This window comes from Varroa destructor, unplaced genomic scaffold (genome assembly GCF_002443255.2).
Source record: "Varroa destructor unplaced genomic scaffold, Vdes_3.0 BEIS01000006.1, whole genome shotgun sequence".
In the NCBI taxonomy this organism is placed as follows: Eukaryota; Metazoa; Arthropoda; class Arachnida; order Mesostigmata; family Varroidae; genus Varroa; species Varroa destructor.
Genome location: NW_019211459.1, coordinates 13,027,920 through 13,049,235, shown reverse-complemented (window position 1 = coordinate 13,049,235; position 21,316 = coordinate 13,027,920). Strand labels below are relative to the sequence as shown.

Sequence of the window (21,316 nt, the reverse complement as noted above, 5' to 3'; positions counted from 1 at the left end):
TAAAAGGCCGCAACGATGATCGCAATTTCGATAATGCACCTCGCCTTCAAGTTACTGCTATACCGAACCGTGCTTTGGCCTACAAGACCAATAATGAAGCTTGCCTCTCCGGTTGCTTCAAAATCTACATGTGAGAACTACCGCAGCTTACCAGAATATTTCGCCAAGGAACGCGTAGCTTAATTAGGGATTATAACGAGCGAGACGCACTGTAGCGGCGTTTCATCGGTGTCATCCTAAGGGGCGTATATTTCAGCGCATTGCCACGAAACCCCCGCTGGAATACCTCGGGAGGCCAATGGGAGAAACTATTCACCATTTCGTCGAAAAACAAGTTACTGAACAAAGCGGAACTGGGCATCCGATTAGTTATATAGCCGCACTGTACATAGAGTGTGTACAATAACTGGGCAGGTAGGGAAAAGAGACAGGGGTAGTGCTGCACGTAGCACGCCTTGGTGGAGCCCAGCCTGGCTGGAAGCTTTGCGGACGGTTTTCCAGTTCAACCAACGCAAACAGCATATGAATCGAGTCTAGTCGCCCGACAGGATTCCGATCACGCTCTATGCACAATCCACTAATAGCTAGGAAGCAATGACTTGTTCGGATGTAAGGAGTTCTTGGAAAATGGATGATACGCATGTGCGAAAGGGTCCGCATGCTGAAGTCGTTGTGAGATAGGGGACCAAGCAGTTAAGGATGCTATATCAGTAGACATTGTCTTATCGACTACGTTAGCTCTATTATACTGAGCACAGATAAATTAGCGATTCGTTATATATACATATATGTAGATATTCGATAATTCGAGCTTAGATAATATAACGAACGAATGAGAAAACTAGTAAAAAAAATAGACAACAAAATGATGATATCAATCTGTTGTTTTCATGGCAAATTGTCACTACTCTTCTAGCCAGTTGTTTCGTACTGCCCAGAATAGTCAGGTACACACCAGGTATAGTTTATTACCACCATACACTATAGGCCATTTCTGACGAGATATTATATAAATGGCGGAGTTGACCAATTTAATGAATCGATTAAGGAAACCCAGTTTAAGTATGAACATCGGTCTGCTGATGGTGTATGCCTTCATGTGCTGATGCGCTGCGTGCTGCGGTAAACGTGCTTACTTTTTTCATTATTGCTATTAGTAGCATCTTGACGGACAAAGAACATATAAATAACAAATTGAAGAACCTACAATTTTTCCTTAGAAATTCTTACCTTTAGAAACAAACGCCGTATCGACCCCACCTCATTTCTTCACTCGGCTGGAACCGGCTATTGCCGATTTCCGATTTGTCTTCGATTTATCTACAAGTACTGTACCCAATCAATGTACCATTGGCATTATCTCACTTCATCAACTACGTGTTTCTCGATTGTCGCCTCTCCTAATGATGATTCTTTCTGTTCACACTCTTCTGACTCCCAGCTGGTTCTTCTTGTTGGCCTAGTTTCTTCATCTCTTTCAAAATCAATCTGTTCGGCGCCATTTGCCAAGCTGGGCCTGGTCAAACTTAAGGCTCCTCAACAATGAGGAAAAGCATTAGTAGCTTTATTTTTCCGCTGTTCTACTGCTACCTAGGCCGGTTGGCCAGTATCTGTTTCACGTCTCTCCTCCGACAAGCTGCTTTTGCCAGACGTGTCGATCAGCGCGGAGCTTAGAGCTAACGATACACAGGCACACGATTAGCACATTGTTAGCATTGTAACTATGAGAGACCAACAGCTTTGTGACAAATAGGTGTACAACTTTCTAGTAGGCGCTAACCAGTAACCCTGCCGCTTCGGCATCGTCCTAGCAAGGACGATGAAAATGAATTCTCCCCTCGCTTCCCTTCCTCTGCTTGTTTGCTTGAAGTTATCACGGGGTAGCTACATACGCCAACCCAGCTTGCGCGTCGCTTGTTCAGCGCGAATGCAAATTTATCGTAAGGCTTTCACCGTCCCCACTTGGACCGGTGTTCAAAATTGATTCAGGGAAAATTCCTGTGCCCGCCAGTCCTTTCCAGCGTCTTGGTCGTCCGAGATCACGGCGGTTGTCGTCCGCCATTGCTTCGTAGCGTTAAACCGGAGCAGCAAAACTTCATTCGAGAGCGGTCGAGCGCTAGGGGCCCGGTGGCAGTGATGGAAGGTGGTGAGAAGATTTATGAAGTAGACGATTCAGCACCCTCGCACAAAAGCTTCGGCAGGAGTAGCAAAAGGCTGGGCGCGGACGATCGCTGGTGGTAACCACTTAATATTGGAATTGCGGTAGCTCTTAACAATTCCTTATTGGTAGCGCATACTACGTTAGATGCCAAGCGGGTATACAGAGCGCTGGAGCTGTGCTACGAAGAAACTAGGTGCTTGGGTATCTGTGTTGCGCTTTCCCGATATTGATTGAGTGTTGCGACGCTATGGGCCTAAAAGTCGACGAAGCAAAAACAGCAAACACAATCGTCTGTCTGCTGCTTTTTGCTTCAAACGAGGCATCAAGCAGGTATCGGCAGCAATAGAGATAAATTTCGGTATTTGACAGTTGATGGGTTGTCGCTATTGTTATATATACCAATAAAATGACCGTCTCGGACCAAAATTATACAGATTTTTCACCGTAAACAAAGATTCTCTATAGTAGAAGAAAAAAGTGCAATGTTTTTCTTTATAAGTAGGTATTACAAGAGATACTGATAGCCCCCTCAATACGAAGGGCAATAACCAAATAGCGTTCGAATTCAGTCATATAGGCCACACGAATGTGAGCACCACCTCATACTATGATATGTCTAGTGCTACTAATGACAGTGCTGCATATCGCTATACAATGAAAAGGTGAGACAGTGCGTCACGTCCTGCGCGACCGAACGCTTTATACTTTACCGATTACTAGTTCACGTTCGAATGAGGACGTAACCGCGCGCACCAAGTGTGTGGCAAGATTTACAACTCCGGGCGACGGTTGTTTTAGTTATGTGCCAGTCATTGCAAAGTACTTCTGAGTAGACCAGGGAAAATCGTGGTTCGTCGAGCCTCTACGGTTAACGAACAATGAGGCCGCTTACAATAACAGAACATTTTAAGGCAAGGCTATCGAAGCGTACGGATATGTGCTCTAGTCGATTTGAATAATGCCACTATAACCATCCCACCATCGGCGCAGCCTCGACTGAATCCGATAATTTACCGTTTTTCAGATGCGATAAATCTCAGGAAAATGGGCCTGTAGAGCAATGTGCATCCCTGAAGTCCAGGCCCGGGAAAAAGCACGCAGACAGGTGGGACGCGAAAAAAGATGCCCACTTCTTGCGATTCAGAAATATTTATCCATATACTATTTCCAGTGATGTAGCCTGCTGCGAACTTCGTGATTTCAACTACACAGCTAAACAGTGATGTACCTTTTCTCATCCGTAAGCTTCTTTTCTAACCCCACCGCACCAACAGAGCCAAGTGCTACAACGTCAAGATGCGCTAGAGTATTAAAATTGGATGTCGATCCAATGGAAAGCTCCTACTATTAAGTAAAGGAACGTCTAAAAAAGCCAGCTCGTTTGTAGTGGGGGTAAGTAAAGGAAACTGGCTTTCAAAAGACAAAAAAAAGTAAAGGAAGTAGATACCGTTCGATATTGGCGACGAACATGCGACGTAAGATAAAAATAAACTTTAACTACACAGAAGGACAGGCGCTAGGAACGACGTAAGACACACACACTAAGATCGTTTCGCAAATTGCTCCCATTAGAAGAAAAGAAAAGCTCTATTGAATGATGGATGACAAATAGCGCTGCCGATAATATCGCACGCGGGAGAGTCAGAGAGATAAAAGGGTGTTATTTTATACTATATATTTATGAACAAGCCTACGGCAGGCTGTATGAATACGTTGACGACATGCATATGAGCATGAATAGATGGCGTCAAAGCGTGAACTGAGGTGAAGATCGAGGTCAGCCGATTACAAAACGGAACAGACGATTTCTAAACTTAGTTACTACGACACCGTCTAGTTCAATACGTGCCGCTTTCGCCGCCACTCGGCAATGTGCCTTTAAAAGTTACTGAACTATAATATAAACCTCTGTTCTCATAAGACGGGTTTAATTCAGTCTGTTCCCTATGTTAGCCCGTAGTCCGATAGTAGTGAGATCGGAAAAAAATCAAACTTTTTTCATAACGCTACATCGTCGAACAGGGATTACCACTCGAAGGATGCCCGTTCCCCTGGGTAATTATGGGGAGGAAGGCACTACTCGCTATGTATACATATCGGTGCGAATGTCAGATCTTTATGCCGTTTGGGGGCTGATGGTGGCCACGGCAACGTTGCTTGTAGTCCTAATTGCAGAAAACTTACCGGACACCGATCACTGATAAGGAATTGTTTGACTGAATGCTGGCTTCAATTTTTAACAGTACTTCAGCAACCGGATAGCGACGGCGAACGTCGTTATGGTTGTGGCGTCGACGGAAACACACAATATAGGCGAGGAACGTGCAGCAGGCGTAAACACAGCTTGATATTTTTATATTTAAATGCATCAGAATATAGGTGTGCACGATTAAAATGGTATCTAGGCCGGTTGGCAGCCTGGATTGCCTTCACGCTGACGTTCGACTTGTTCCTCAATTAACTGCACCAGATATAGCTACCCGAGTGAAAATGGACAACGTTACTAGAGCAAGTAAGCTTTGTTGATGTCCAGCACGAAGTACACAGACTATACATCCACAGTTTATTTCATATATATCTATATATATACAACAAATATAGTTTGTTTAGGTCTACAGGCAGTGGTCAAAATATTCGCAAAAACTTAACGCAAAAGTTAGCAACATAATGTCCCAAAAACCGGAAAAAGTAAAACTATTTAAAATAGTTTGCGTTATATGGATTATACGAGTCTTGTCGAGAATATAAAATCAATTTGAGAGATTTGCAAGATGTCTTACAGATGGTACTAAGGGGCAACGAGCGGGATGATACCTACTACTACTAATTCCCCATGTATCTGGGAAATTAGTAGTAGCAGATGTATCTGGAGCAAGTACATGTATCGTCAGGCTTAGGAACACTTGATTTCCTGCAAAGTCTACGGCAGAACCAATACACGACAAAGCAATTGGCGATATGTCTGTTTAACCAGTTCTATTCGTTGCCTCCCTTACGCACTTAAAGCAGAGAAATCCCCATCAATTTGTGCGAATTCTTGCTCCCCATTACTACGGTCTGTTGTAAAGGCTTTCAAAGCAACGACGTACGCCCTCGAGCAGAAGTGGTGAGTCGGCTGCGAGATCTGCGAGGGCATTTTGGCGTCTATATATTAGTAGTCTCAGTGCTTGACTGAAGAGTAAGGTTTCAACGCCATTTGATTGTCTAAGATCCTCGCTGCAAGATCTTCCCAAAAGACGCGTGTCCCATACGTTGCAAGCGAAGCTACTTTGAAGTTGAATGGGCTGATTGTGGCCCTGAGGGACACGCGATGAGGCGATCCGATCACCCATGCGACCTATACTGCCTTCCTGCGTATTTCGGTGATGTGCACAGTGAAACTGCCCTTCCGCAAGGGAAAGACTACTAGTACGATAACTGGTTTAAATAGGCAAAAGATGACGTGGCAAAAGACGAGGTGCTATCGATGGTTGCTATCTTGTCTCTTTCCGTCAGCTTCGTCGCCTCCGCCTTGCTCAGGTTTACAATCAGTCTCAAATCAATGAGTGCCGCGGGAGACCGAGCTAGAGTATGCTATGTTGTATTTGTATATGTTATTGAGTTGTCTGGATATACGATGATTCCGACTGATTTCCTCGGCCCTCTTATTGGATAAGGTTGCCCTTCAGCAACATCGAGAATAGAAAATTGGTTTAGGTTGTCTCTGTCAGTAGTGTATGTAAATGGTGAAAATTCGGCTGGAAATGTTTGAGACCGCCTATGTATATAAAAAGCGATCCTCAAAGACTTGACCAAATATTGTTGATCTCACATAAATTATTTGTTACAGTTGCTTCACTGCAGCAAGCCCGCATTTTCCGCGCATCCGCGGCTCAAGCAAACTTCGATCCATGGATTTTTCACGGATAGATTCGCTGTATTACATTTATATTACGTACGTGTTCTAGGAAGCTAAGTTCTTTTAACGCAATGGTATTACATAATTTCTATACCGTACCCGAAGGTACGGTCAGATAAGTTAGCGAGTATCAATTGCCCACGGTAATAAAGTATGTATATAATTTTTTGCTCTGTAGGAGCTGAAGGTCTTTGGCGTCACACGCATAGAATCCACGCGGACAATACGGACCCCAATGTGATTGGGACAAACTTTGAATATTTTTATTGGTGACCTTTGTGAAAATCCAGAAATAAAAACATAAAGAAAATATAAAAGCTTTTTAAGGGTACATCTATTTTTCAAGGCATGTTATTACAACTTCGGTCTGAAATTGCACGAGGACGTGCGAGCATTGTATCAAACTGATGAGCGCCGTGTCGCTTCTACCTGATCTGCTCGTTTTTAACGCTAACCTCCTGAACTCAATAGTTCTTTGAAACATTTTCACAGCGGCTCAGGACCAAGTGCCCGTACGAAATCGAAATCCAATAAAGCCAGAGTATAGGAACGACTCAAAAGCTTTAGCCGCTAATTTTGAACCTCTTTCGATAATAAATAATAAGTAGCGCCAAGGTAACTATCGATTAGTTGAATCGGCTACCCCCGCGCAGAACTTCATTTAACATGAAAATTTGCTTAAATTTACTTTCTATCGAAATGTACGCTGCTAATTGGCTTGACCGACCATAGTGGTTACGTAGACAAAAAATGAATAGCTTTTGAAATTTTTCAATATTTTTTAGTTATTTTTTTAAAACGGCTTATTAACGTATCATCATCGTGTATCGTGCTCCACTAGGATGGAACACGTATTCTACTCGGATGTATCGTGTCTGGGAATTAGATCGAAATAGAAAGGGCTATGATAAATGGCGGCCGTACGAACAGCTGCTGGCAAGGTAACTAATAAATAAAAACGCGCTTCATTGACATCTGCTTTAGAATTCGCATGAACACCAAACAGCTTTCAATTTATCATCGACCTACCACGCATCGATGGCTAAAACCAATGGCGAACGAATGCATATGGCCAGATTAAATATAGGAACGCCTCTCTGTTCCTTGAACTCTTAGAGTTTATTGTAAAATAATGTTTCATTAAAGTCCACTAGTTGGCTGGAACATGGATGGTACGTGTGGCTTTTCGTAGCCGGTCGTCGGTTTACCCAGTATTGGTCCGCTCGGTATAATACAACACGTATATATATTTCATATATAATTATATATTTCATAAGACGGGCCGCTTCGAATAGACGTCGACGTCATTGGAAGGAACGATCGAAAGGAAGCTGTGTCGCCTTCACTATAAAAATGTGGTAATATCCTGATGCGAAATAGGTCTCCCGAAATGTTACGAAAAAAGGTAATGAAATTATTGCGAAAGTGAAGCAAGGACGGTCATAGTATTGCCAACGAATTAAACATCTACCACTAAATAATTTTTTTACCCAATTTCAACAAAGCTGGGCATGAAAAAACTCGATACCTGGGTGCCACACGAGCCGACACAAGGTAACTTGCTCGATCGTATTTCCGTCGAAACTACCTTGAACATAACTAAGTTGAGCCAATACTCTGGCCGACTAACCACACGTGATGAAAAATAGACAAACAATGATATTGTAGAAAAAAAAAAGTCAAACCGACGCCCGAGAAAAGGTTTGGTGACATTGAAAAAAATAGCGCATTGTAAGTTGCTGCCATCTGGAAAATAGATTGACCTGGACCTTTACCTTCAACAGCTAGCAATATTTCAACAGGTCGTTCGAAAAACATATCGGAACCGGTACTATAAATAAACGTCGCTTTCCACCAAGACCTACCTAGAAAAACTTGATGAAACTTGAATAGGAAATTTTGATGCATAACTTCGAACAGCCTTGATCAGACTGTCATCTGTTTCGGTATATGCAGAATTCCCTGAATGGTATTAACTTGGCGTTACCGGAGCGGTGCAGGAACCACCTATCAGAATTTTTTGTTTAACAGCATAGAAGTTCCACAGTGATGATATTATAGTGTTATTAGAAAAATGGCAAAATATCATTGACCAGAATAGTCCATGGTTATTTTAGTTTGTGATTCTGAATATGATCGATGATTTTGAAACGTGACAAAAACTTGCTTTCCTTCCAAAAAAAAAAAGAAACGCAAGACGATCAATCGTCTTTCCTTTTTTTTTTAATCCATATTTTTATGCGCTTTGGGCTATTGCGTGTTTTTTTGGCCAACGGGAGGCTTGCGGCATTTAGTACGAATAAATTGGAGCTGGAATAACTGCGACTGTGGAAAAAAGTATTCCTGTCTCGAGAGATGCGGCCAATTCCGCTTAGAGTTGGCAGCCAGCGAGACTGTGACCCGCACAACTTTCTTCCAAAGGTTAAGTTACTAATGTATGTTATGTGTTATCGAGGACAATAAGTCTCAACGTAATGAGAGACAGGTAGCTAGCAGTTTCCGCTATTGGTTTATTAGTGGATGATAAACGGTACTGCAAAGCCAAGATAGGCTGGATTCATTGCAGCTTCGTTTGTTAATTTACCAATTTCCATTTAAAAAATGTTATCTCTATTTGTTTACTATGGTCGTGTTTCATGAAAACGTTACGAAGATGTATTGACAGACAGGTCAATTGACATATGATTGCGGATCGTTATATAGTCTGTCATTATTAGATATACTAAATATTACTCATGGCATTAATCTCTTTTTCGTAGAACACACAGATCAATGCAAAACGCTTCGTCACTGGCATCTACCCGTACGTTGATCCGTAACTCAAATCCCTGAATAGCTTGGCAAAGCTATATGGACGCCATTGATCGCTCCCTGTATCGAATAAATATAATAAACGCTTCATCGACCATAAACAACGCAATAAGCCTACGGTCGTACCGATGGCGTGTCATTACCCCTGGGGATATTGCTAGTGATAGCTAGTCTCTAGATAACCCTAGGTAAAATCAAACACATCGACGGAAAGAAACAACTAAATGCATGAAAAATGTAAAGCAAATTTCAAAATGTAATACTGATTACAGTTCTCCCGAGTTCAGGTATGGTTGTTCGATTAAGTAACCTGTTTTATTAAGACGTACTTACGTACATCGTCTATGGTACTTAATGCAAAAATATATGCTTCTACAGTATCAGTCGGTATCAGCGGGTTACCTATTGATTACTGATTACCAAACGAGTTCAATATTTAAGCCTTATATGATGGCCTTCGATCAACAAACAAATTGTTTAGTGCATCGTAATTGCTACCCAGGCATCGCCCCAGCTTAAATGGTTACCAGTCGTCATCACTCACTCAGTCGTGATACATTCGCATAGATCCAGTAGCGTGTATGTAAAGCAACTAATGAAAAACAATCAGCAACTTCAGCAATGCTATCAGTAATGCTTTGTACCACGTGCAGCAGATTTGGGTGCGTTAATGTGCCCGACTGATAAACTACTAGGTCGACATCACGACGTTGTTATTATTACTATTAGCCGTTATTATTAGTTTTGTTTGTCGGCAGTATCACTGTTGTTGTTATCGTTGTGATCATTATCTAATTTTTTGTTTTTATTGTTTTCGTTGCTATATTCGTCCCTGCAGGCACATCGAAGTAAGAGCCTGACCCAGATCGACTGTCTAGGCAGCCGAGGGCGAGGCGACATGTTGAGTGCGGGCGTGGAAGAAGGTCAGCAATCTACGCCATGCCCGGACCGGTTAGCCGTACCCCCCGAAGGCGGCGGACCGTCAGGCGATTCGTCGGGTCGATCCACGCTCTTAAGTGGCACCCACAAGGCAAGCATTAGTACAGCTTACAGCATTAACAGTACAATGGTTTCTATACCTTTGCCTAGTCTCTTCATTTCAGCGGCAGTCTGTGCTACTACTATGTAGGCATTTTGTTCCATCGCTTGCAGAGATCCCTCCTGCAGCAGACGGCAACGACAGAAGCACGCCATTAGAAAGGGGCGTGTAATTTTCTTTTTCAGCCAGCATTCCAGTACTAATCAATAGAGTCTAGCCGCTCCTAGCTTAAGTAAACGTTGTATAGACTCTGCGTAAGAAGCGAACAAATTCCCCTCCTGCTTTGTCAGACCCTGTACCTTTTGTAGAAGACAAATAACGGGTAATCAACGTGGTGCTGACTTGACCTCCTCTCGTGTAGTCTGAATACCTTTTGGCTATGCAACGACTAGTGTGAAACCCGCAGACCAGTGCGCACAATTACCTTTTTTTCTTCTATCGATTTATCGGCTAAATGAGACTCGGACTGATTTGTCATTCGAAATATTCTCTAGAAACAGGGAAGCAAGTAATCCCTGTCTTGTCACAGTTGCAGGCTTTTAGTTGCGCACAACTGCGCTGTGCTAGCCTTTAACCATCATGGTGACGTTTTCATTGAAAAATGAGCACTGGCTATCACTATGGCTTTTTAATGGCGGTGAATGTGGCAGAGAGGGAAAAGTGAAATAACAACAGAAGTCTTCCCAGAAGTCTACAGCATGTTTATCTCCTAAAAGCTCGTTTTTTCAAAGAAAACAAACGAACTAAGTGTTTTATTAAAATTCGACAGAGAACAGATATGGATTAAAGTCGCTTGCATTTCCCTAAAGGAGTGGTAGCAGCTGGTGCACGCGGTCTACTATTGCAATAACTAATCCGTCGCAAAAACGTGTTGTAACTACCCCTTTGCTACAAAGTTCCGCTTGACGGTTCCCTCCTTCAGGGTCTTTTTTATAGATCCTTTTTTAAGCCAATCCCTTTTTCAGTCCATCAGGACCATTAGCTCGAGAAACGCGTTGTACACATACGTCGTTCTTTAGGGACAGGAGAAGGATTCAGAGGCTGTACCCCTAGGACGATGGCCTTTATGAATGAAGGACTGTGTAGCGAAGTTTTTCTGTTAGAGAAACCTCGTCGCACAGTTTGCGTGTTTGTAGGAAGGGTAACCGGGAGAAGAGGTTTAGGGCGGAGACAAAGTCAAGCTTGCGTTATTGGCATCCACGGCGGTCTAAAGCTTCTCGATCGTTCGAAGCCATCTTTCATTATTTGGAGTGAATGGTGAAAGTTGTGGGGTCTCGAGACTTTAGCTGGTGATTTGGCGATATACAAGTAACGCTTGTCCTACCCACAGGACTGAAGTAGCCTCGTGCGAATTTGTGTTGCCCCCTGTCACTCCTGTCTTACTTCTTCTTATGCAGCCCGGATCTAATGAGGGTCCCGTTAGCTGTCTGATGGTTCTTGTCGGATACAAACCTCAAATTATGAAAAATCAACATCCTCGTCTTCAAAACAATGCCATATTCGGGTATACCATGTTGTTCTTCTTGATATCTAGATACTTTTTGGGCAGGAGATTAGTGAATCGTATGGTATTAGGCAGTATGTTGCTTGTTACGGTGTGCTGATAAAGCACGGCTTAACTTTATAACAAAATTAGCTGAAGAGCTGCTGTCTTGTTTGTTTCGAAGTTTGGCATGTGTGCTCGTTACTTTCTCCCGCGTCCATATACGTAGCCGTCCTTCACCGTGAGATGTCAGCACTGTACGCTTTCAGCGAAGGCTTTTTGACGCGAGAGGTTCTACCTTTCTGCCCACAAAAATGAAATTTTTCCAATTTTCGTTAGCGGTTGTTATGAAAATGTAAACAAAAATAACGTCTTTCCGACTGACTTGCAGTGATGCTTAACAGACGTGGCCGGATGCGTTTATGAAGAGAAGTAGTGAGGCTTGCAAATATAAAAAAACAATCTGCTCGCAGGAATTCTAAAGATTGTGCTTTACTTTGGTAGACCTAGATGAAAGGCTGTAACAACGGATGCTCTTGCTTATGAGATGTCTTTTACCACCAATATTATTTTGTTAGGTTAGATAGACATGATGAGCCCTTTAATTATCTATCAGCAGATTCCCCGCGTTGTTTTCGTGGTCCGCGTCGCACCATCTACTCTAGTTTTTTTGAAGCATAACACGAAACAAATCATCTTAAACTGGGCATCATCCAGTTTTTCAAATTCAAAAAAACAAATGGAAAATTTCTATTGTAATACCTGTCTATATCCCTTCAGATACTCTGCTCTGTTAACGTTCAACGAAGTATCTCACTCTCTCCATCTGTGTTTTATGCATATATGGGCTGTACACGGAACAGTTTAGACCGGAGATTCATAACGAAGGCTTTCTTGCTATTCTCTATGTTTAGGAGATCAGCCAGCCACCAGCATCCATCAAACCTCAATATTGAGCCCCTTCTTTTTCGGCCCTTGAAGAGAGATCAAGGAGGGTCGGATGCAATATTAAAAACGTTAACGGCTCTATCTGATAGATCCGTTAATTACCACACTATGCCAATAATGTACACATAAGGGAAGGCATTTTCATTCATTGAGAATCACACCCCTCCCGTTTTTACTGCGTTAAGGTTTTCTCTGGATCTTTGGTGTTGTGATTAAATTTGAGTAACTAAATTTGTTCCGGTTAATGTGGCCATTTATTTTTGCAATATTCAATAAGCTCATTCGTAGCTATTCGTGTTGCTTTGTTGAATACGTTAGCCCTTCGTCAACAAGCTGAGGCGGTCCGACAGATCGAAAGAAGCGTTCATAATATTCAAGAATACCCGCTGTTTATGCTTTTTCTCTGAACAGTCTAGACAACGACTTGCTGGAGATCTAAATTGCCAACGATAGTTGAAATACACCGCCTGTGTAGCAAATAGACATAAACCGACTGCACATTGTACCGTACGGATAATGTTATATACTATACAAAATGCAGACTAAATATACGTCTGTGTGGTCACAAATATATATATATATATATAGTAAAGCAAATCGGAAAGGCTACGCCGAGACCTTTTCCAATCACGGAAATTATATCTGATCATTGACAATGCTGTTTTCAGACAAGCGAAAACATTCGCACCTATCGCCAAACCTTTTCGGCAGTAGACTGCGACAACCCAGATAGATGTCTCTATGTGCCTATTTTTATCTAGGCAAGCTGATTGGATTGAGGCTAGACGCGTTCAGTGGCCGAGCACGCTTGCACTGAACTAACATTAAATATCGGTTGGATGTTAGCTGAGCCAATAGTTGCTCAATAGAAAACGTGACGGATCTTGGGAGGTACGTTAGAACAGTCGTCTGAGTACCTTAACCCAGCATTCAGGTCGGTCTGAAACAGCTCGACGCATTTTAAGAAAAGATGTGTATCTCGAATCAAAACCATACAGAAGTAAATGTGTGGCTTTCTAAAAAAGAATTATTATTTCCGGAAGCTAAACGTGACGTTGGTCATCTTTATTGTACCGTACGAGTTTGCGTAGACTCCAGCTATTTATTATAAACTGTGGTCAAAGTACCTAGTTGTTTTAAGCTTTGACCGCCGAAAACCGGGAAGATACTTCACCTAAGATAAAAAAAGGAACAAGTAATTAGCAATAATGGTAGGATGTAGTTTATACCCATCTGCCAAGAGACCATGCTTTTAGCCACATAAGGCACTTGCAGTGTTCGATGAAAAAAACAACGTTAAATCCGGCCTAACAAGACAATTGAATTTAGCTTAATGAGGCTCTATTGTAAATAGCGTAGTTTATTTAGCGAATGTATAACTTTATATATACCTTTTGGTAGGATATAAATCTAAAAATTGCTTCGGGTACACATAGTTGGGTGTTTTCGATGGCGCAAAAAATCTCTTTTTTCTCATATCGCATGGACTTTGTATTCTGTATGACCTGGATACAGGAGTGTTCCTAGACTAAGCGAATTGTTGAGTTTTATGCAAAAAACTGGTGTTGATCTGTCGCGCTATATACTACACGGGTTAATGCAAGACTAATTGAAAAGAAAGTCAAATATCGTTGATTTCAAACGTCGCTGTCAAATGAAGTCACCGAGATACTGACAATCTTGGGTAAGTGGAAACAAACAGCACGCGTCTCTGCGCTAACCGTTTACTGAACAGGGTAAGATAAAACATACATAATTTTCCAAAAATGGAAAAAAATCGTCAGCATATTAGACCGATTCAAACAATAACAACAGCACCTATGTCGCCACGGTCGGGAGGACGGGGGGGAAACTGCCACAAGCTCTATGGCATGGCAAAGTGAAAACACATGCGGGGATCTTCCACAACGGAACGTTAGCAGAGTGAACGTCACTTTATTGCTGTTTACACATCACCACTATTCCACCACTATTTAGCAGCCCGCTCACCAACTTGTCGTACTAAATATAGGCTTCCTACGACAAAGGCAAAAAAGTCGGACAGAATACAAAAAATCAATTGAATATTTTGGTAGAAGTGTTCGAAAAAAACAACATTAGACTGACCATTGGTGGTAACCGGAAGGATTTAGCTTAGATCATCAAATCAATTGCAAGACACTACCGTGTCATGTTTAAATGTTTCGTGTATCGGACGTACCATCCGCTCAGATGATAATAATAGTGTGGGCTTTATCAGGCGAAGCTTTACGGAGGCGACCAGTAAAACCACTAGACTCCTAAAAGTAAAGCCTTTCATTGAGAGATCTTACGGGCATATTGGTCCTTCGGTTTCCTTACCGCTCAGGCCATTAGGTTGAGCGGCCTATGCCTCCGTGTAGGCTTTTCACACAATTCTTCTGAAGTTCGACCGCCTTTTCTTCCGTCCAGTTTCCCATCTTTTACACTGCTTACCTGTAGTCTAGATTCCAGCTGCGCTCCCGCTCTCAACGTCGCCCCCATTACCTCCCAGACCTTTTTTCAACTGAAGCATTCCGTCAACTTCCTAGCGCTTGCGGCTTTCTACCAATCTACAGTAGAACCGTCCTAGTCAAAACTGTGTAGAGCTTTTTGCTTTTTTGTAGCAAAACGCAGAACTGACAACGCTCGCAAAACTCGTATTTTGTTTTAAGTGATATAGATATTTTAACGATTAAAGGTGGAAAAATACGGGATTATTTTTAAAGGTGTTTTGTAACTTTTATCGAACCGGTCGTAGTCCCACATAAAGAGATACTAAAACGGCTTGTTCAAGCTGGTCGTTTGCGTTCAAGTTAAGACGTTCAAGTTGAAACTTTCTCGTCTTGCTGCAGTTGTATTTACCGAGAGAGATTTATTTATTGAAAGAGATTTGTATATATGTTACTGATGCATGAGAAGAAGCAACGAGAATAGTAAGAATGAAGCGCATCTAATTACATTTGTAGAATTATATCGCCAATCATTGATTCAACTGATGTAACGTGCTCTGAGCGAGTACGCGTTTAACTGATAAGCGTCTGGTTAAACAAAAATAGATTTTATCAACAATTTTATAAATAATGGTGGAAGAAAGCGCATTGATTTGATTTGGATTGATGACCCGCACAATCAGCCCATTGTTTGGGCAATGTTACGAATGATTTGTATCATTACAGTGGTTAAGTAATCGTTCATCCCCTTCAGACTCTGTAAAATACTGACCACCGAAACGTCGTCTCGTTCTCAAGGAAAATTTATGATAGATAAATAGATAGTTGCTTCAGCACACGGCTTTGAAGAAAGGAAAACTCCACTGCAAGCACTACTGTAGGTAGAGTGCACTTCTTCATATCACTAACGCTACCTCATATCACTCATCATTACAAATCTGAACCCCTCCCTTACGATTAAATCATAATACAACTACGTGTATTGCAATTGTAATATGAGTTAATTGTATCCAGCAGATTAAAAGAGACTAACGCACTCGGACTTAGCCAAACAGACGAAGAAGCCACAGCGGCTGGTTTCTTCCGAAGATAATATGCGAATACTATTTACAGACATCGAGTCGTACCTCTTACTTTAGAGTTTACTTTAGAGACCTTACTATAGAGTTATTGGGGGGGGGGGGGGGTTTTCAACTGTATTCCCACGTTTCTCTCCCTGGTAATAAACACAATCGTTTAATAGACAAAAACTGTATGTTTATTTACTCGATTGGCTGCTTACATTGGTTACGTACGATAGTCCCTTATAAGAGGCGATCTCGAACTATGTATAAATGTCTATGGATGTATACCAATTTTCGAAATTTCAAACAAGCAGGACCCAGCCAAAATCGAAAGCGGCAGAAAGCAGCTGAATCTGTCTTTGAAAGAAGCAAAAAGCTTTACCTAAGTGCGGGCTTTAAGGTCAAATAGTCGGTTTAATTATTGGAAATGAACGACCGACTAACTACAATCTGTTCAGACTCACCAAGAGAGATATTTCTCCGTTAAGAATGATATAATAAGAATAAAGATCGTATCATTGACTAGGATTTCCGATCGATTAAGATCGGCCTCATTTGAGTCAAAATCCAAATGAGAGATAGTTTCTTGCTCGTTGCTTTCTTTAATAATGCCTTATAGGAATCCGTTTTGTTATACATGCGGTCGTCTAAATAACACTAGCTATCTTCGATCATCTCTCATAGCCTCTGATGATTAGAAACAACTCGATATATCTCTATCGGCAGTACTATCGCCTCGTTGTCTATACTAGTAATATACGCACACGTATTTTATTAAACTTTCTCGTTATGTACGCTCGTTTGAGTGAGAATCAGCGTGGTTTAGCCGTGGGAGGATCGACAGCTACGTAATTGCTCTTTGCGGCCATTGGTAATCACAATTTACACTTTACCAGATTTTGTTTTTTAAAAATTCACTGTTGTACATGTAATTGGAGGGCAAGTTGTTTGATAAGCAGGACATTCAGTGTCAGGATTAGGAACGCTTCCAACAGCTATACGCTCTTCCAATGCTCGACTTTACTATTGTATTGGAAAATAACGAATACTACAAGATATATATGAGAAAAATTGTACACGGCCGATAAAATTATTGCTTTTCCTAAACGTACTTATTGTTGTGCTGCTGCCCCACCCGAAAATATAATAAAAAGATGTTGGTGGCCCTAATTTCAAAAGCCAAAAATCGCCTAACGCTGTAACAATACATGCATCAATAATATGTTTATGTAGACAGTGATTTGACAGGTCCGAAGAGACTACATTAACTCTCCATATAGTCCTAACAGATCTGATTTTTCTCGAAATTTTCTATATTATAGATAAAGCATCGGGTTTTACTTTTGTCATTTGGATTTAATTTCATCTGCTACTGTGCGCGACGCCACATCAGTATCAATTACATTTTATGAGTGTAGAATTAAAAATGGGGATCGTGGGCACAGGGTACCAATAAGATTGACGATGATGCTGTTAATGGTGCCAGGATAATCCTGTAACATGTACATACGTCAAATAATCGTAAATATTATAACACAAATGCACATGTTTCCCGTAGCAAAACGAAAACGTTCGAATGAGAGACGACACCAACCGTCTGTGTGTGTGTCATGGCAAAAATCCGTGCTCCATAATTTTTTTGCTACTGTCAATAGGAAATGCAGTTCTGGGTTAGAACTAGGAGAGCGAAGGGCTAGGAACAAAAGCATCGGTATTAAGCTCGTTGGTCTGAGGCTTCTTTTCGAGACAAATAGTTTAATAGAGAAACTCGGTGCCCATGGACGTTTTTCCTTGCTTTAAACAGGCACCAAATGCAATACAATGGGTAAACGATATACTACTGAAGCCCGTTTCAGGTGGCTTTTACCCTACTTCTATCATCGATAACAAATTAGTGAAGCAAAAGGTCATGCACCGATATGCTGCTAACGAAGTGTCCCCTTTGGCTCTTAGTGAAGCATTTAACAGACTCGTCGTATCCTACTGGCCAGGTTTTCCTCGATTCTTCATATCGTTCAGGTTATTCAGCAAGCGTCATACGTTTGCACCCGTCCATCACTCAATGGTACCTTATCTGGCCATGATCCTGGTTCATCGATTGTTTCGATCGCTCAACAAAAGTTCGTTGCAGGGTTTTTCACCATCGTATATGGTATAGGCCACTGTGGTTATTAGTTCAACACTAACGAGCCTGTCACTTAACAAGCACGGTCGTCAAATGCGCAGTTAGCTTCATACGCTTGCCGAGATTTACACCGTCATGTCTACCTATAGATACTTCTACTCACTGACAGGTTCATTTTTGGTAGGAGGTTGAAAGCAGATGCGTGCGCGGTCCGATGGCGGGCAATACATTATAGGGGTAGCACTAGGTCAGGAGCAAAAGCATTTTAGCAATCTCAAAGTGCTTCATGGTCGGCTTTTCCGGAGTAGAAGCAAATAGGGTATGGCCGCTTGATGGGATATCGCCGTTGGGTCCCGGAGCAACATGTTCTCAGGTCTACGGCTAGAGCACACGTAAGTAGTAGATTTGCAACAAAACGTACTGATGGTGATTGTCGCAAAGCAAACATGCTGCGTCGAAAGGGCACCCATATTAGTCGACCCTGCACTACCGCCTCGAACAAAACCCTGTAGCAAGCAGCCTTATCCGCTAGTTGGGGACGACGAGCGCGCCGCGCCGATTGAGGCCCTTGCGTGATGTGCTGAAGTAATGGCAGCAGCAGTGAACATACACATAGATTAGTCGGCTAGGGTTATGGTCGCTAGATACCGTGCGGCCCGATGACGCTCTCAGTGTTAGTGGCGTGCACAATTACCTTTCAATTAGTGTATATTGTACATCAAAGGCCTATAAACAAAGCTGCGTCTTTCTGAGCTATGTAGATAGCTTCCGAAAGCCGCTGTTAGAATAGCTAAAGTAAAATGCAGCTTGGATATAATTGATGAAGAAGTATATCGTATTGAACGAGAACGATTTTTAAAACGACGATCGAAACCGTTAGCAATTTAGCTAGATAAAAGAAGTAGCACTGTTAGTGTTCGTTTTTACGCTTCAACAATTCGATATTGATCATAAGCCAGAAAGTTCGTCTGAAGCTTGAATGCTTCGCATATGTTTTGCTTTGTTTCAAAGACCTGTACTACTTTAGATAACCGCGAAATTTAAAAATAAAAAGAAGGAACGCAAGAGTTTTGGCTGAAGCTTGATGACGGTTAAATGCTCGATACGATGCGACGCGTTAACTTTGCTTTACATTACACTTTGATTACATGGGCGAGATGATTAAGGTTTGCGGACTGAACGGGTTTGTCGCATAAGAACAAAAACTGCCTTCGTAAGTGCTTATTACAATTACTATTGTTGTCATATAGAAGAATACTTAATGGAGTTTACTCAATAATTCGTTTCTTCTACAGGTTCCTAGCCAAGAGTACCTGTCTGTAACTGTGGAGTGTGAGGATTCTCGTCCCCAAGAAATGGAAATTGTACCCGTCGCAAAAGGAGCTGTACTCAGGTAGGTAAGACCAAAAACACGCTAGAAATAGATTGATCAACAGACTAGATGTACTATGAAGCTCCCACTTCATGCAGGAAGCACCAGCTCGCTGGCAGTAAGATGCTTAGCAAGGGATTGGATCATGGTAATAGCTTCGTAACAGCTGAGAATTTACTCACCCAATGCATGAATTTAACTTTTCTTATGTTTTCAAAGCTATAAGAAATTTATGCTTGTTACCGGGCAAAAAACAGGTGCTACATCACTGATGTAAGCAGTTAAAAAGAGAAAACAGGACGCAAGATAGCAGAGCACTTTTCCCCTAAAAACGAAAAAGATTCTAAAGGCTCACGAAGTTGGTTCGAAGCTGGTCGGGGCAAGTAGGCTGCACTCTGCCATAATCATCTGTCAAAGAAGGAAGATGTTCTTGGGTGAGGTACGAAAGAGATGGTACTTACAGGACCAGCCGAAGGTGGCAACGGTGTAGGCAGGGTCGCCCTGGTAACGGAAATATCTGAATTGAATATCAAATAATTCCCCTTATACGGCTGCCACGCTAGGAAAGATGTGAATATCTAGCTTTCTTGTTCCTATACGCACCTGTTCCTCAATCTTCACTCGTTGAGCCCTGAGAACGCGATCCGACGCGGGCCCTACGAGCTGTACATGCCTGCATCATCTTAAATATCTCTCCCTGGTCATCCGCAGCTATCTGTTCGTCCGCCACTATGGACGTTGCGGCCATCGTTTTAAGTAGGACGAAAAAGGTTGCGCCCTACAGCTTAAACGACGCCTATGATGCGTATGGACTGCGCACCCGGGGATGGATACTGCTCACTCGAGCAAGACGTTGCTGCGATCGGAATGAAAATGCAAATTCATGCCTCGTACATATGGAATATGTATAGAAGTGGTTCACTGTTACGTTACAATTAAGCACGTTCTAATACATATATATATATGTTACGTTACATATAAATGTGTGTGTGTGTGTGTGTGTATGTTATTACCTCTAATTACATTTGGGATCGAGACCTAGAAAACACAACAGTTTTTGTACAGTATTATAGGGTAAGCTTAGACTGTTACCCTGCCTAGCACTTCAAATACGTCGGTCAACCTGGAGACCTCATGGTGTAGAGGCAAGAGGAAGCGAAAAACTGAATCGGAGTTTCTCATAGTACACAACGCAGCAAAGCTAACCTATTCCAGGTGGATCTACGCAATCTACGCATCAGAAAACTAACTGTGTAAAGGAAAAAAGTTTGAGGAAGCTAGGACACATGACGCACTCAGATATGGCTAGAGCGAGAAGGCAGGGAAGATGGTGGAAGAAGGGTAGGACATAGATAAAGCCTCGTTTGCTAGCTGGAGCGGCGGCAAAGTGCTACCAGTGGCAACGAATGCCACTGCACAGCAGGCCATGAGAAAGACTTAAAATAAAGCTACGAATAATTATTGAGACAAGCAAGAAACACAGAGGTGGCAATTGGCGAAGAGGGGCGGGTCGTGAAGGTGGCGACGAGAAATTGAAGTGATGCCATTAACTGAAATGATATGTTTTAAGGATGTGTACAAAAAAAGAACAGCACAACTTTTTAAACCAGACTTAGTTCGAGGATTACAAAGTTTGCTGGACATTGCATATAGGATATATTGAAAAGCAGATATGTTGGTAAAGTAAAGCTAATCAGTAGTATATGTTCCAACTGCTCCGCCACTATGCCCAAGAATTAAACCGGCTACAATACAGCGACGCTGATAAAACGGGACTAACAACGACGTACACTGCAAGCATTATACTGAAAATAATGATAGTTCCTCATACTCGACTGGTAACTGGTACTGGAGCTAAATTTCATAAGGCATCTAACAAACACACACATACAGGACTAAAGGTACGCTTATGTTGTGGTACCTGCTCGTTTAAGTTTATAGCAATAAGTTTATAATAACCAATAG

At 42.0% G+C, this 21,316-nt stretch overlaps 1 protein-coding gene across 11 annotated transcripts in view; it reads left to right on the top strand.

Moving 5' to 3' along the window:
• LOC111252892 (uncharacterized) overlaps positions 1–21,316 on the top strand; it is a 343,362-nt gene that overhangs the window by 155,621 nt on the left and 166,425 nt on the right. For all 11 annotated transcript variants that reach the window (XR_002674403.2, XR_002674404.2, XM_022811503.2 and 8 more), the window contains 2 exons: positions 9,709–9,900; positions 19,275–19,372. Coding sequence is in view for 9 of the 11 variants with exons in the window: in XM_022811503.2 (XP_022667238.1) it covers positions 9,709–9,900; positions 19,275–19,372 (290 nt within the window). In the remaining 2 variants the exon portion in view is untranslated. The remainder of the gene's footprint in view (positions 1–9,708; positions 9,901–19,274; positions 19,373–21,316) is intronic.